At 42.6% G+C, this 15,398-nt stretch overlaps 1 protein-coding gene across 1 annotated transcript in view; it reads right to left on the minus strand.

Annotated features, from left to right (window-relative positions):
* The window catches only part of klhl5 (kelch-like family member 5), a 39,161-nt gene extending 33,445 nt beyond the window's left edge, over positions 1-5,716 (minus strand). The window contains exon 1 of the mRNA XM_084715396.1: positions 4,311-5,716. Within this exon, the coding sequence (XP_084571522.1) occupies positions 4,311-4,921 (611 nt within the window). The 5' untranslated portion in view covers positions 4,922-5,716. The remainder of the gene's footprint in view (positions 1-4,310) is intronic.
* Positions 5,717-15,398: the final 9,682 nt, after the last annotated feature.

A 15,398-nucleotide genomic window follows, 5' to 3' on the forward strand; every position in this document is an offset into this window, starting at 1 on the left:
CATCAACTTAAAAGGTAATAGAATGCCAGTGTAGCATTTACAACCTCTTTCCGCGGCCACAAAAATCAGCTATTGGAGGTCAAATTTGGCGCTTGCCGAATTTAAAAATCATCTCAGACGCTGTTTAAAAAAGTTATAAGAATGATGTAAGTGGTGTTCACATCATGTGTATTCATGCACGCTTTCAGATTTATGCGTGCTGCTGCTGATGTGTCATCTTCCCTCTGCTTCTGTCCTCTACACCTCTGTATCTGCCTTTCCATCCTCATTTTTATATCTTCAACTAATCCATCACTCACCTCATTCCACCTCATCCCTTCATCCCAACATCCATCTTTGCCTCTGTATCTTCTCTTCCCTATCCCACTCTAACCCTCCAAGGAGTCTTTTTTGGCTAGCTTTCCCGTCCTCTTGTGTGAGTGTGCGTGCATGTGTGTGTTTGTGTGTGTATGTAGACGAATGGTGTGGCTAAATACTGCCAGAGGAGATGGCTTTGAAGTGGGGGAACGCTGCCTTCCAGTCCCCTTAATTGAGCCTGGCAGGCACTCAACATGGACAGAGAGAGAAACAGAGAGAGTGTGTCTGCGAATCAACACCATGCAGCCAGATTTTTTAAACCCCTGCACCAGGCAAGGACACTCACACAACTGCCAGTGTCTCTCTCCCTGCGTGCCTCTCTTTCTCTCTTACACACACATTTTCACACACACACACACACACACACACACTCCCATGTGATTAACTATCCAGCCTGATTAGCCTGTGGGCTAACAGCTAATGCAAATGAAACTTAGTTTCTGTAAGCTGATATACGGCGTGATCATACAGCCACGCTGCCTGCCTGCTTGCCTGCTTGGTCACATGTTACACCGTCCGTGACACACATACAAATGCTTTTGTTTCCTCAACACATTAGCAAGGGGGGAAAAAAACAGAGAGGGCAAATGAATGGACAAGGGTGGGCAGAGATGAACACGGGACAGAGGGTAAGAGAGAGTGAGTAAAAGGGAGGCACAGCAGGATTAAAGGGGGGAAGCAGGGTGGGGTGAAAAAGTAAAAAAACGGGAGAGGAGGAGGAGATCAGTGGAGTTGAGGCGAGCCTTCAGCCACTCTGGGATTCTGTACGCGTCCCTTCCCATGATCCCATTTGGGATTCTGCCACTTGTGTTCTTGGAGTATCATACTGTACCCAGGAGATCTCAGAGGGAGGAGATAAAGAGCATATAGAAAAACACGCACATATTTATAAATCGTAAAACATACATACAAAGACAGAGCTGCACATGTACTTAATCTGTGTTGGTATGGCAACCATAACATGTGCATGGACATGGATCTATCTATTTCCTATCTGGCTCAAGATCTGTTCAGAGTCAAATCATCATTTTGGCTGTGTCTATGATAATGATGCTGGCGCGTTTGTGCTTTACTATTAAGCAGAAGTAATTTTCTATGTAAGCATTGCCAGACTCCCATCATCACTGAAAAAAATGACATCAAACCTTGCATAACAATAGATATTTCTAAGACCACTTCTCGTTTTCTTTCTTTCTTTAACTCAAAACACATAAACACACATAATTTTGCGGTGAAAACAAACAAGGTGTAGAATGAAAGAGCATAAGACATAAATCGATTTTTTAAAATTATGGCTGCATTTGCCCCCACTTTTAAAGCTGTTTTAAAAGTGTGAGTGTGTATGTGTATGCCTGTGTGTGTCCTATGAATCATTTATCTTTTCTGATGTGTGTCTTGGGAGTGCAGAGTATGATAGGAGGCTTTCAGATGCATCATTATGCCAGCATAGTAAACACACACATACACAGTCACATACACACACACACACTCTCTCTCGCTGTCTGTATCTCTCCCTTTACTTCATCACATTTACTGCGGCATCATAATAAAAACATAAATCTGGATTCTGTGCGGATGCGCTTAAAGAGCAGTTATGATGCCCTAATTGCTTTGTTTTGCTGTCTCCATGGTAACTATTAATTAAATGCCTTTTTACATTGATGCAATACACTCCATCATGCATGTGCAGACAAACATGCCGAACACACTGAGGATTGTGAATAACAGAGAATCAGTCAGTGAAAACAAAACAATATAAATGTCAAGTGCAGTATGTAGTTGCATGCGGAGCTCTGCCCTGGAGTCATATTGTTAATTTGACTCTGAAAATCCCATATTCACAAGAGTGTGCATGTATGTGCATGCATGTGTGTGTGTGTCTATAAGTCTTCTAACAGAGTCTGGTTGGTGAAGCCTCATTAGGAGGTTGAGGAGAGCAATCAGTGGACCACATGCTGTCCCAAAGGTACTCAGACATCATTTTCCCTCTCCCTCTTTCTGTCTATCTGTATGTAATGAGTGGCCCTTCACTGCTGCATACTGTCTGAGCCGCCTCTTACTCAGTGAATCCCCCCATTTACTTTGTCTATAGATTCAGTAGGAGCACATTGACAGTTTCAACCTGCCCTGTGTAGGGATGGGTAAAGACAACAGTTATACCAGTACTGCTTCCTGACTGGTCAGAACTGACATCCTGATACACTCTTGACAACCGTTACTGCAATCTGTATTTATGTAATGATACTAGGAATGTAATGTTAATGATTAATTAACTGCCAAAATTTTACCAAGTGGTAATGTATGTTTTATGTTTTTGTGGTTACCCTTTCTCCAGAGCTCACAGGTTCTCTTACAGTTTGTGCCCCATTTGACATTGTTTTGTTTGGCTGTACCATTTGCTGAATAAGGACAGGAGGACCAGGGCTGTTGTTTAAGAGAGAGGGATATTGTTGTTCTGTTATTCTGTTCATTTAAATTGTTTGCACTTCATAAATTGTCATTCATGTCATTGTCAATTAGTGGTTAAAGAAAATGCACAACATTTTGCAACTCTTAACATCACATAAACAGCTGACAAGGCAAAAGGCAAAAGGTTATACAGTATAATAACTCAGGAGACAATTTAATTTGCTAACTCTGCAAAAAAGTAAAACTAACTTTTGAATGTTTTTATGTCTTTATATTTGACTCTGCCCAGGGCCTTCCTGGGTGGAGCTTGTATGTCCTCCTCATGTTTGCATGGCTTCTCTCCGGGTACTCTGGCTTCCTCTCACAGTCCAAAGACATGCATTAAATAGGTTAATTGGTGACTCTAAATTGTCCATAGGTGTCAAAGTGAGTGTGAATGGTTGTCTGTCTCTATGCGTCAGCCCTGCGATCAACTGGTGACTTGTCCAGGGTGAACCCTGCCTCTTGCCCAGTGTCAGCTGGGATAGGCTCCAGCCTCTCTGCCACCCTTCAAGGATAAGCAGTTACGGACAATGAATGAAATAATTAATTAATTAATTTTTTGCACCAAATTCTGACTAGTATTGATTAGAGTATCAATAAGTATTGCTATCGATTCAATCTTGATCAGAATATTGGTTGACCATTATTATTGGTCAGTATGGGCCTGTGAGAGATATATCAGTATTGACATATATGCTTGATGATATGCAATGACATGAGAACTTTGTTTTTACAGAACACACAATACAGAAATTGAAGGTATATGGTTCTTCTTTTACAACCTGCACCTAATTAAATGGCGGCATTAAAATAGGCAGCAATTAAGTGATGCTGATGTTCATTTAGGTCAGTATTTTATTTATTTTTTTAGTCTTTATTTTCTCAGTGGTCATTTCTAGAATTGGTTTACAATGTGTATGTTGACTTATTTAAAATGCTGAAGAATATTTGACTTAAATATTCTTCAATATTCTTCATAATATTTAACTTAAATATTCTCAAAGGCAGTTATTTATTTAAGAAAGCAGCCTTCTTAGTACCTTTATGTAGTCATATAGGTGCATAATCCACATCGAAAAGGTCTAAAAAGTCCATATATTTGCGCTGTCAGTAATCTATGTAGTTTCCCCACTAAAATCAGTATCTGTATCGGTATCAAAAATTTAATATTGGTCTGGCTCTAAAATCCTTAAGCAGCATCGATATTGGTATCAATAAAGTTCTAATAATACTCATCACTAGCCCAGTGTGTACCGGTAATGATGAGTATGATAACAGTAAAGTGACACAATGATCGTTTATTTGAACACAGTGGTTAAATGTGATAAAGCAGATTGATTCATCAAATTATAAAATTTATTGTAACTGTACGCTAACTCAACCAGTGAATAAACTCTTCACTTTCTCTAACTTTTCAGGAGTGTGTGTGTTTTATGCCCTGCAAGTTTAGTTTCAGCTACACGTTCCCAGCACAGGCATTTAAACTCGGACCTCCTCCTCACCTGCAGGAGCTGGAGTCTGTCTCCGGGTGGTTGTTGTCCTCCGTGCCCGACGCTGCCGGTGGTGCCACCGCTGCCTCCTCCTCTACCCCGACCTGAGCGGAGAGCTCGGCGGGTACCAGCTGGGGCACAGGAGGATCGCCGGCGGGCTCCATGTTTGTCACCGGCCGGGAGCGACGATGAGGTGGCGGGGAGACCCACGCCAGCGCCGCGGCGGAGCTCCTGCACTCAGGCTGGCTGAAGGAGCGGGGACAGGAGTTCCCCGTCGCTCCAGCTGTCGCTCCCCCTGGAACGCCTCGACTCCCTGCCGGATCAGCAAACTTTCTGTTGCTGCCGTTACAAAGGTTAGACCCGGCGCTGCCGCTGGCCACCAGACCGCCGTGACTCCCCACGGCGCTGGGGTTAACGCCGCCTGAATTCGGGTTGCTACAGCCGCTAACTGAAGGTCCGTCCCCGGAGCTGCCGCCCGTTCTCCTCCCAGCGAAGTAGTCTCCGAGCGGCGGGGAGTGAGGCGGAGGGACCGCGGGGTGACCGAACCACCTCCATCGGATCCTGAGGATCTGCTTCACGTCGAACTCCTTCCGGGAGGAAGAGCCCGAGCCGCTGCTCGACATGCCAGGGCTCGACACGAGGAAATGGCGAGGAGAGCCCGAGCCGCTCTACCGTTAAAACTGCTGTACACACTGGACTGAACGCGTCTCTCCTGGCAACCGCACGGCCGTTAACCGCGAGTGGAGGCAGTGAGCGGAATATAACAGAGTATGGACAGACAGAGAGAGACAGAGAGCGAGAGAGAGGAGGAGGAGGAGGTCTACACACAGAGTTTTAACGTCAGTGCCAAACAGCCTCTTCATCCTCAAAACCAAACCACAAACATTTGCCACAAGGACAAATTAATGTCACATTTCTGCCAAATAATGCAGTGCAGACCACAGGCATGTTGAAGCAGAGAGGAATGATCATTATCGTTGTTGTCATCATCATTATTCAACCGGTCAGACAATCAATCAATAATAAACTACGACTGAATCTGTATGGCACCAATGTATGGCCCATAAAGAGCGAAGAGATCTGTTTTTGTGAGGGAATGTTTGGTTGGAGTGTAAAATGCCTGTCAAATTTTCTAATTTTCTGTCTTCAAATTGCTTATTTTGTCTGACAACAGCTCAAAAATCCAAAACATTTTGTTTACTATCATATAAAATAGAGCAGATTTTCACAAGTCAGAATGGCCCAATGAATCTTTGCATGAAGAATGACAAACAATTTGATTATTAAAAGTGATTACAAATGATTCTATTTTTTGAACTGAATATTTGTTACTTTATTTTTCAAGCAAACAGCAAAGTCTTTGCTTCCAGCTTCCCCAATGTGATGTTTTGTTGCTTTTTTCTCTTTCATGCCATTTCATTGCCAATCTATCCCTATGGTAGATGATAGAGTGACCTCTGCAGTGGCCCAGCGTCAAAGATAACGTGATAAATGCCCTCTAGGGTGGAGAAAATGTGGTGTATGCTCTCTATGATGTCCTTGCAGTGGATAAAACGTGGTTAAGTGCCTTCTACAGTGCCGTTCCAGTGGACAAACATGGTCAAGTTCCCTCTAAGTTGTCTTTCCAAGGCAGAAAATGTGATAAAGTGTCCATATGGTGCCCTCCCAGTGGAGAAAACATGGTGAAGTGCCCTCAAGAGTGCCCTTCCAATACAGAAAACCTTATAAAATGCCCTTTAAGGTGTCCATCTTGTGAAGAGAACATGGTGAGGTGCACTCTAGGGTGTGTTTCCAGTACAGAAAATGTTATGTGGTGCCAATATAGGCTTCCCTACATGCTAGAAAATTTGTTGGCTGCTACAGGCCTCTAAATGGTTAAATAGTTAATAGGTCCCTGTGTGTTTTTATAACCGAGGTGTGATAGTTGTTGTACTTTAAATCACATAATAAAAAAAAAGAAAAATCTAAAACTATCTATGTGCCAGTTGCCCACTGCATACACCTACAGTGCCCTTTTTATTTATAACTTTTGTGTCCCTGCTCCTCAGACAGCCTGAGTCTGCCACTAACCTTGCTGAATTACTCACATAGAAGGAATATATATGTGTTCACATAGCCACATGAAGATTCCCCTCAAAAAGTACATCATGAGGTAAACTTTTAGATTTTAGGGTCATGACTTCTGGTAAGGTTAGCATTAGGGTTTGGATTGGGAATGTAGCAGTTTTAGTTAAGGTTAGGATACAGTCTCCATGGAATAAACATACATAAATGCTTTAAAAAACACATCTCTGAGGCTGTGTGCATACATCTGCCAGAGTGAGTGAACAGGCAACAGCAATCATTATATGTTAATCAAAGACTGAAATGTAATGAGGTAGTGGACACATCCTCTTTATCATCTTCATTTCCACCCTGTCTGGCTGTCTTCACTCTGTCTCTGTTTTATTGCCTCCTTACAATCACGCTTTTGTTTGTAGACCTGGCTGCAATAACCTGACGTGCCAATTTGTTGTTTGAGTAGATATTGAAAACAGAAAAAAGCCAGCATGACTTCGAATCACCACAGTGGGGGACCTGACTGTCCTTGAAAATTAAATTTCACTTGTCCCTCCCCACACACACACATGCACAAACCTCCCTATTCCCCTTCCCCTGTTTCTCCACAAGCCATTGCTCTTCTCCACCCATTTCAACACTCATCCCCATCTACCTCTCTGTCACCTCCCTCTCTTCCCTCCATCTGCAATGCAGCAGCTATTCATAGACAATAATGATCAGCAGGTCTTGTGGGAGCCATCCCATCCAAGGCGCCTGGGGCACCCAGCAGACCAGCAGCCGACCATCCAGCCAGAGCCTTCATCACCTTCTGCTGTAACCCCTGGGACGATCACAGGATGAGCCGGAGCCACAGAGCCGGAACACAGTGTGTTCTGGATGGAGTCCCACCAACAGGACAGTAGGGATGCTTTAGGAGCCCCACTCTAGCAAAAATCAATAAGTCAAACAGCCGAGGTCAGTTTGTGAATTACACAGACGGGAGATGTGTTACTCATAAATTGGCCCCACAGACCCTAGCAGCCCTGCCTGCACAGTCTCATTTTTTCCATAAATAAATGACTGAACAGAGCAGATGAATACAGCTGATTTGACTTTACCACATTTGTTTGCCAGATTCTGAGAAGCACAGGGCTTTTCTTCAGTTTCAGGATGTACTGACAGCTAAGTGTAGGCCCACCCTGCTGCTCTATCTGATCAATACTACAAACAAGGTCAATACACACACACACACACACACACACACACACACACACACACACACACACACACACACACACACACACACACAAGCCGAGTCTGCAAGGAGGCATGAAAACAAGCAGAAGCTGTATCATTAAAGTAGAGAAATAACAAAAGGTCAGAGAAGGGGAGCAAGTTGTGACGGTGAACCAAACTAGATATACATCTAGTTGTTCAGGATGATTTGAATATTTTGATTAAAATGCTGACCAAAGAGTTAACATAATGCCTGAATCCACCAGACTTTGTTATCACCCATAAAAGGTGGACACTACCCATATATAACACCATAAAAACTCATTATTTCTCACATCCAAGGATATTTTCATGCACAGTATAAAGACCTTGTGATATTCACATCCTATCTCTTCAAAGCCTTTACTTAAGTGCCTGCACAAGCTCTATGATCAAAAGCTTGTGACTGTACACACTCTAGTGTGTAGCAATCCTTATTTTTTGTCACAACTCCAGCTAAAATATTCATTTGTGTTCCTGTCTTGCATATTGATTGACTGTCTTAATTCCTCCCTAAGCTTTAACTGCATCAGGAGACAAACTTGGCCACGCTCCCTGCCGCTGGTTGGTTTCTACCCAACAAGAATGGTAATTTGATTCTGCCTGTGATTTGGGGAAACAGAATGGATTTCAGGTGTTATTTCATGCTGTTTGAGTTTTCAGCTGGGGTAGTTAGTTTATTTTTGGCATCATTAGACAAAAATTCTATAATAACCCATCAGCATAACGGTCTGTGAGAAAACTAGACTTCTGCTCCTCCTCTTGGCTGTTTTCAGGCTAAATCTACCCGTGACGGAAGACTTTGTCCAATCACGGGTCGGCAAGATAGTTGATTTTTGAGTCTCGTTCCCAAAATGTAAGTATTTGATGACTTGGGAATGATAGTCAGCAATCAACCCTTTCCCAGATTGCCACTTGCACTGTTAAAGGTTCATTTATACTCAACATTAGATATGCATGCAGATATGGATGAAGCCTGTTCAGCCTCTGCAATCATTTTGTCTACATTTCTGATCGTTTTCTAAACATTTACGGATACGGACGCAAGGAGCAAAATGACCACTCGTTGTGGGGCCAATGTAGCAATGTAGCTAATAGCAAGATACAACCACAGGGCACGAAAAAGAATGTTTAAAAATCTAAACGTGCTGGAAATGATGTTCGTCATCAGTTAATGAAAATAATTCTTCATCCACACGTTGCAAAGTATTTAATGGCCACACAGACCTCCTAACATCCATGCCAGCATAAATGATGCATGGAAGTATGAGGGCAATGACAGTTACATTGTTTGAAATGGACATATCTATAGTATATATTCGTATGTAAAGGGGGCATAAATGAGACTCAGTATTAAAGGGCTATATGGACAACTTTATAATGCTGCCTTTTATATTTCTAACCATAGTGACTCTCTCTCCTGCAGAGCCCTGCACACAACTCCAACAAAACTATAGAGAGAGTAAACCAATGCATTTCTGCTACTCTCACGATAAAAATGCTGTCCTGTTACTGGGGGAGTCTGGGAATGGGGCTCTGAGGGCGAATGAAGCTGAGGAATGACGGGCCATTCAGCTCTGGTCTCCTTCAGTTGGATCTAATCATTGGTCACTTGGCAGGAGCCTCCTTGAGCCGCCTTATGTTATTGGTCTCCTGGCTGTGGTAGTCCAAGGCTATCACTCAAAACTCTCTGGCACAGCTTTACGGCTGCACGGCACTCTGGACACACACACACACAAACACACACGCAACAAAATGCCACCATGAAATCCCATTCACACACCCTTCACACCCGATAATCATCCTGTTTATGTGCATTCACACATGCAAGCATGCATGCCCACAAGCACAAGCAGCAGTACACAATTCTATTTACACACAAGTATTCAACACTCTTAGAAATAATGGTTCCAAAAGGTTCTTCCTGAAGGGCTGAGGTTCTACTCAGAACATTTGCTTCTGAAGAACCCTTTTTTGAAGAAAGTGTTTATCAGGCGTTCTTTGAAAAATTAAGGGTTACATTAAGAACCCTTTTCATCCAGAGAACCCTTTGTGGGAAAAAAGAGCTCTTCAAGGATTGCTGAAATCCTTGAGGAGCTCTTTCATCAAGGGTTATCTGTACCATAAAGGGTTCTTGATAGAATCCCCTGTATGGGTTCTAAATAAAACCCTTGGTAATATAAAATGTTCTCAATAGAACCCCCTGAATGTGTTCTAGATAAAACCATTGGAATCTATTAAGGTTCTTGGTAAAACCCCCTGACTAAGTTCTAGATAAAACCCTTGGTATATAAAAAGGTTCCCCAACAGAACCCGCTGGCTGTGTTCTAGATAAAACCCTTGGAATCTAAAAATGTTCCCAGTGGAATCCCCTGAGTGTGTTCTAGGTGAAAATCTTGGAATATAAAAGGTTTCCCAGCAGAATCACCTGAGTGTGCTCCAGATAAAACCCTTGATATATAAATGGTTCTCCATAGAACCTCCATGATGGGTACTTTTTAGCAAACTTAGGAGGTGGAACGGTTCTATGTGCAGCCATTACACCACAGAAGAACCTCTCAAGGGGGGTTCTAGTTGCAGCCGTTTCACTGATGGTTCTAGGTATAACCCTTCATGTTGGGTTCTAGGTAGAAGTTTCTGAAAGTGTTCTAAGTGCAACCTTTAGAAAAGGTTCTACCAGGGACCAACAGGGTTCTCACATGGAGGACAACCCAGAGAACCCATTATGGTTCTAGTTAATGCCTTTATTTCTAAGAGTGTGTAAGCATTCAACTACACACACACAGAGATACAAATCCAGAGGCAAATAAAAACAGGTAGCAGTCATCTGGGGAGAGCTGTCGTAAAAGATTTTATGGGGCCAGAAAGTGAAACATTATCTGTCTGGCCCGGCTGTGATGATCAGCTCATCTCTCATGACTGATGTTCATCCTCCAATGGCCTTCTTCCAACCTCCCCGCCCTCTCTTTCTATTTTTCCTTTCTCTTCCTCTTTTTTGTCGTCTTTTTCTTCCCTACACTGTACTCAGTTTTGAAACCTCCTCCTCCCTCCGTTCCTCCCCTCCCACACTATCCCCTCATCTCCCCAGTCTCCTTCCCAACCTCAATTTCCTGCTCCCCATCCCTGCTATTACAGTGTGACACCAGGGGAATGTGTGTGGTTGTGTTGGTGTGTATTTGTGTATGTGTATGTAATGGTGGGACTGTGGCTGTGATTCCCTGAGGTGTAGACCTGCAGGGACGACGCTGCAAGAAGCATTGTTCTGTATCGGCTCACAGGCATACACACTTCATGACTTGCGTGCATATGCCCACACACATACAGTACACACATGCACGCACACACACACAGCACTGAAAGAAAAGAAAGAAAACATAAACCCACTATATATTCTGTATGCATACACATAGAAAACACAAGGACAGACTTTCATTCAAGTCACACCCCGTACATCACACACACACACACACACATACGCACGCACTCTCACTGGCTGTTTCCGTTGTGTAATCGGAGTGTTGGTTGGTACTGTAGCTGCAGGCGAGTCCGTCCTTGAGACACAGAGCAGGCTCAGACTGGCCAAGCAAATAATTACCTCTCCACACTGACACGCCGGCTCCTCCCAACATATGAACGAGAAAGAGTGTGCATGTGTTTCTGTGTTCGTGTGTGAGTGAGTGCAATTAAATTGATCTGGAGGCACAGCATTCATTGTTATTGAGCAGAAAATTTATTTCACACCACAACAAGAAGGCTTACAGGGTAGGAGGAGACCAAAAGTTTGAGCTTGTGTGATTATTTTTATGTCTATCTCTGTGAGGACCATTTTGAGTTTTGGGAGCGAGGACATTTTTTCCAGCATGAGGACATTTTGGCCGGTCCTCACTTTGGGCTGTACCTTCAAAGAGCAGTTTGATAAAAGGTTAGGGGGATTTATTGGTAGAAGATGGCAGAAATTGAATATAATAGTCATAAGTATGTTTTCATTCATGTACAATCACCTGAAAATAAGAATCGTGTTTTCGTTACAGAGGGGGCAGATTCTACTCCATGGGGTTCGCCATGTTGCGCCATGTTATGTTTCTACAGTAGTGGACAAGGTAGGTTGTTGCAGCTGTGTTTTCAAAGTCCCCAGAAAACAAGAAAAACCTCTGTGATAGCAACCTATGTGCTGAAAATGGCAAACTAGTCCATAACTAATGGTATGACTGTAAACAAGTTAGCAGTTATTAGCTTTTCTTTTGAAGTGATTAGTCATTTTAATACCTGTGCTTGACGTGCAGATGTTCTACCAAAACAACTTTCCCACCAACACTATTTTGCGGGTGACCATTGCTGCATCCTGGGCTTAGCACCGCCCAAGAAAATGTGATTGTCAAGCCAGGGCATTTTCTCCCTGCATAGCAGAATGATAATGTGTGGAGCCAGACATCGCTCCAGATCTGAGAGCTGTGGAGAGAGGTCCAGCTATGCAAGACTAGCCAAGCAGTGGCTCCAGATATGGTCTTTCATGACCATCATAGGTTCTCCTACACACTTGGAAGGGGAGAGTGAGGCAAGGTGTTTACAATCTGCAATCTACGTATTAGAACTTTAAGGACCACTGTGAAAAACGTGGTGGGTTGAGTCTAGAGCCGGTGTTTGTATTGTCTAGGCTACTGTAGAGACATGGCAGTGCAACATGACGGAAGAAGACCCAGGGTCTATGTAGAGATAAACTGCTGTTTCTAAGGTAATATAAACACAACAACTCTTATTGTCAGGTGACTAATGAAAACATGCCTGACTGTTATATTCCATTTCTGCCATATTCTGCAAATGAATCCCCCTAATCTCACACACTGGACCTTTAAGATTCATTTTTAAGGTTAGAGTTAGAATTAGATTTGGGTCAGGAATGGGATTAGGCATTTAGCCGAGTACTCCAGCACACACTTCTATAATACTGCTGGACTCATGGGGCCATGGACAGTTGAACAAAAAAGATCAAAACTGATGCAGCAGAACCAGATATATCTTTTGCGTTTCACACATTCCCGCTCCTTATCAAAACCTGCCACTTACATTGCCCATAATTCAACTCAACCACAGACAGTTTGGAGATTTGGCGACTTAGGCTACTAGCGGATAATATAGCCTTCCAGCTGTTAGACTCAAGCAGAGAAGTGACATCTTTCTAACTCCACACCATCAGATTTTCTTCGTTTTTCAAACTTTTGTCGTCTTCAGCCCGAACTAAGTGACATCAAGGGAGGCAATTTATCAGATTTTGTGCAGCTCCCTCTGGAGCCACAAAACTCTTTATACAACTTTATAGCCGTCGTCCTCAAGACCTGACTTCGCTGTGTAAAATCCATGGAGTTAGCTTCGGGGTAAGGGCTGGGGAATGCATTATGTAAATGAGGATCCTCACAAGTATAGAAGTACAAACGTGTGTGTGTCTAATCTGGATAAAACGCAGACCACCTTCAGCTGGTAATTTCCCTCTTATCCTGTATCAAGACATCAGTCAATAGGAGAACCACACACACACATCTGTGGCGGCATTCTCTGTGGTCTGTGTGTGTGTGCATGTGAGTGTCTGTGTGCGCACACTGGGCTCTATCTGCATTCAGGAGTGTGTGTTTTAGCTCCAGACGGACTATGTTGTCCCAGTTTCCTGAGAAGTAACTAATAGAAGAGATGAAAGAATAAAATAAACTCCACATCAGTCCATCAGCAAATTTTAGATTCCCCACTTCTCCACTCCTCCCCCACCCTCTCTTTTTCAATTTTTTTTTTAATCACATTTGTGTGTTATCAGACAGAAAACACGCAGTAAAGTTCATGAGGGGGATTCAATCTCGCACGGTGCCTCAGCTCACTGAGCAGTGGAGCGGCTCGTCCATTTCTTTAATGCCTCCTTTACTTTTCTTTTCCTCTTTTGATCACCTCCTTTAACAACCTCCCCTGTCCATTTAGTAATGTCTTCCTCCACTCCTCTCCCATCCATTACCCTTGTTCTCTCATTTCTTTTGCTATCCTCCCTCCTTTGAGAGATGGATCTACTGTATGAGGAAGTGTTAATTAGGCGTGTCGTGTGTGTGCGACCAGTAGATGGTTTTGAATTCAGAAGAGGGAGGAAAAGCCAAAAGAGACAGACACAGAAGGAGGCAGAGAGAAGCAGACAGAAAGCTTTTGTGATCCAAGAGGCAGCAACACAGCGGGCAAGGATCAAAACACACAGACTGCCCACAATTACATCCATGCCTTACACTGACAGAGGGGGTCCAAGCACAGGCTTCGAGAGTACAGATGAAATGTAATAGGATTATATTATTAGTATTCAAAAAACTGTAGCTGTACTCCATTACATTTACAGAACAAGAAGACTTAATCAGATTACAGATACATTTAGTAAAAATAGGAATTATTAGCGGGATTTCAATTTTAGAATACATTTTAAAGTAAAGAACAATATACTACCATGCACAGTGGTCACACATTATAACACTAACTGCTAATGATAGCTATATGGACAAAATGCTGACGATAGCAAGACAGAACGAATGATAACCACACAGACCAACTGGTAATGTTAGCTACACAGAAATCCATTCAGCTATCTGATTTATTAATCTACTACTACAGCTACTACTGAAAATATTCTGGGACTGTAGGTGGTGGTAGTGATTTGGTTGCCTCAGTATAAGATCATGCCAGTGTACTTAAGGTTTGAGTGTAAAGTGTAAATAGCACACTTAAAAAGTACATTTAAATGCTCATAATTAGTGCCATTAATCTTCACATGCATTTGGATTATAAATGTATAGTATGAACTAGACAGGGCATTGCCACTCAGCCTTGGTGCCAGATTTTGTCAGTGGCCACTCGTGGTCTTACAGCAAAAAATTCCCCACCAGCCCAAAAAACAATTTCCCCACAGGCCACTGTTATAAACAAAATGTCTGGAGAACTGCTGACAGGACACCTCAAACTGCAAACAAAGTCAGTTATGACTCTTTCTATTATGGATTTGTGATCCATGGGGTTTTCATATTTGTAAAACTTTACTTGAGCTGAAAAAAACATTAAAAATCTGTAATGTCTTGTTTTTTTTATGTAGACCTTGAGTTTGTAATAAAGTTTAAAAGTGTGAATTGTGACATTATCATTATCGTAAAGTTTATGGGCCGAGTGGGAACTCGTGAGTGGGAGCAAGGGGGGAAACACTACTGCACATATTCAGTTGGCCATATAAGCAGGAAGTAAACCCAGAAGCTAGAAAACTTTTTTGGCTTATGCACCAGGTGAGAAAGTCACATTGGACTGCATACTGCATTTGCATACACTACCCAGTTCATTATGATGCATCTATGCTACACAGACCATCTGTTAACAGTAACTGCAAAGACCTGACCACTGTTTAACATTTTAAACAGGTAATTTAGTAGTAAGTAACTGTATCAGAATACATTTTACAGTAACCCTCCCAAGTCTGCACATACACACTTTCTATGTGATCATATATTGGAGCAGAAACCTTCTATCCTGCTCCCTCTGCACTGAGAAAGACTTTGACACACTTTTACTGCCATGTTTTATTCAACACAAATGTAGAGAGAAAAATATGTTATTGAGTGTGTGTGTGTATGTGTAGTTAAAAAGATATGTGCTGTGTGGAAGCATTTTTCTACCAGGTCTGGGAGGCTTAGAATACACACATAACAAACACACACACTCTCATATGCACACACAAGGCTTTGGAGTGAGAACCAAACTGTCCAATTACTTTGATCCATGCCT

Source organism: Lutjanus erythropterus, chromosome 3, assembly GCF_056507025.1.
Source record: "Lutjanus erythropterus isolate fLutEry1 chromosome 3, fLutEry1.hap2, whole genome shotgun sequence".
Lineage (NCBI taxonomy): Eukaryota > Metazoa > Chordata > Actinopteri > Lutjaniformes > Lutjanidae > Lutjanus > Lutjanus erythropterus.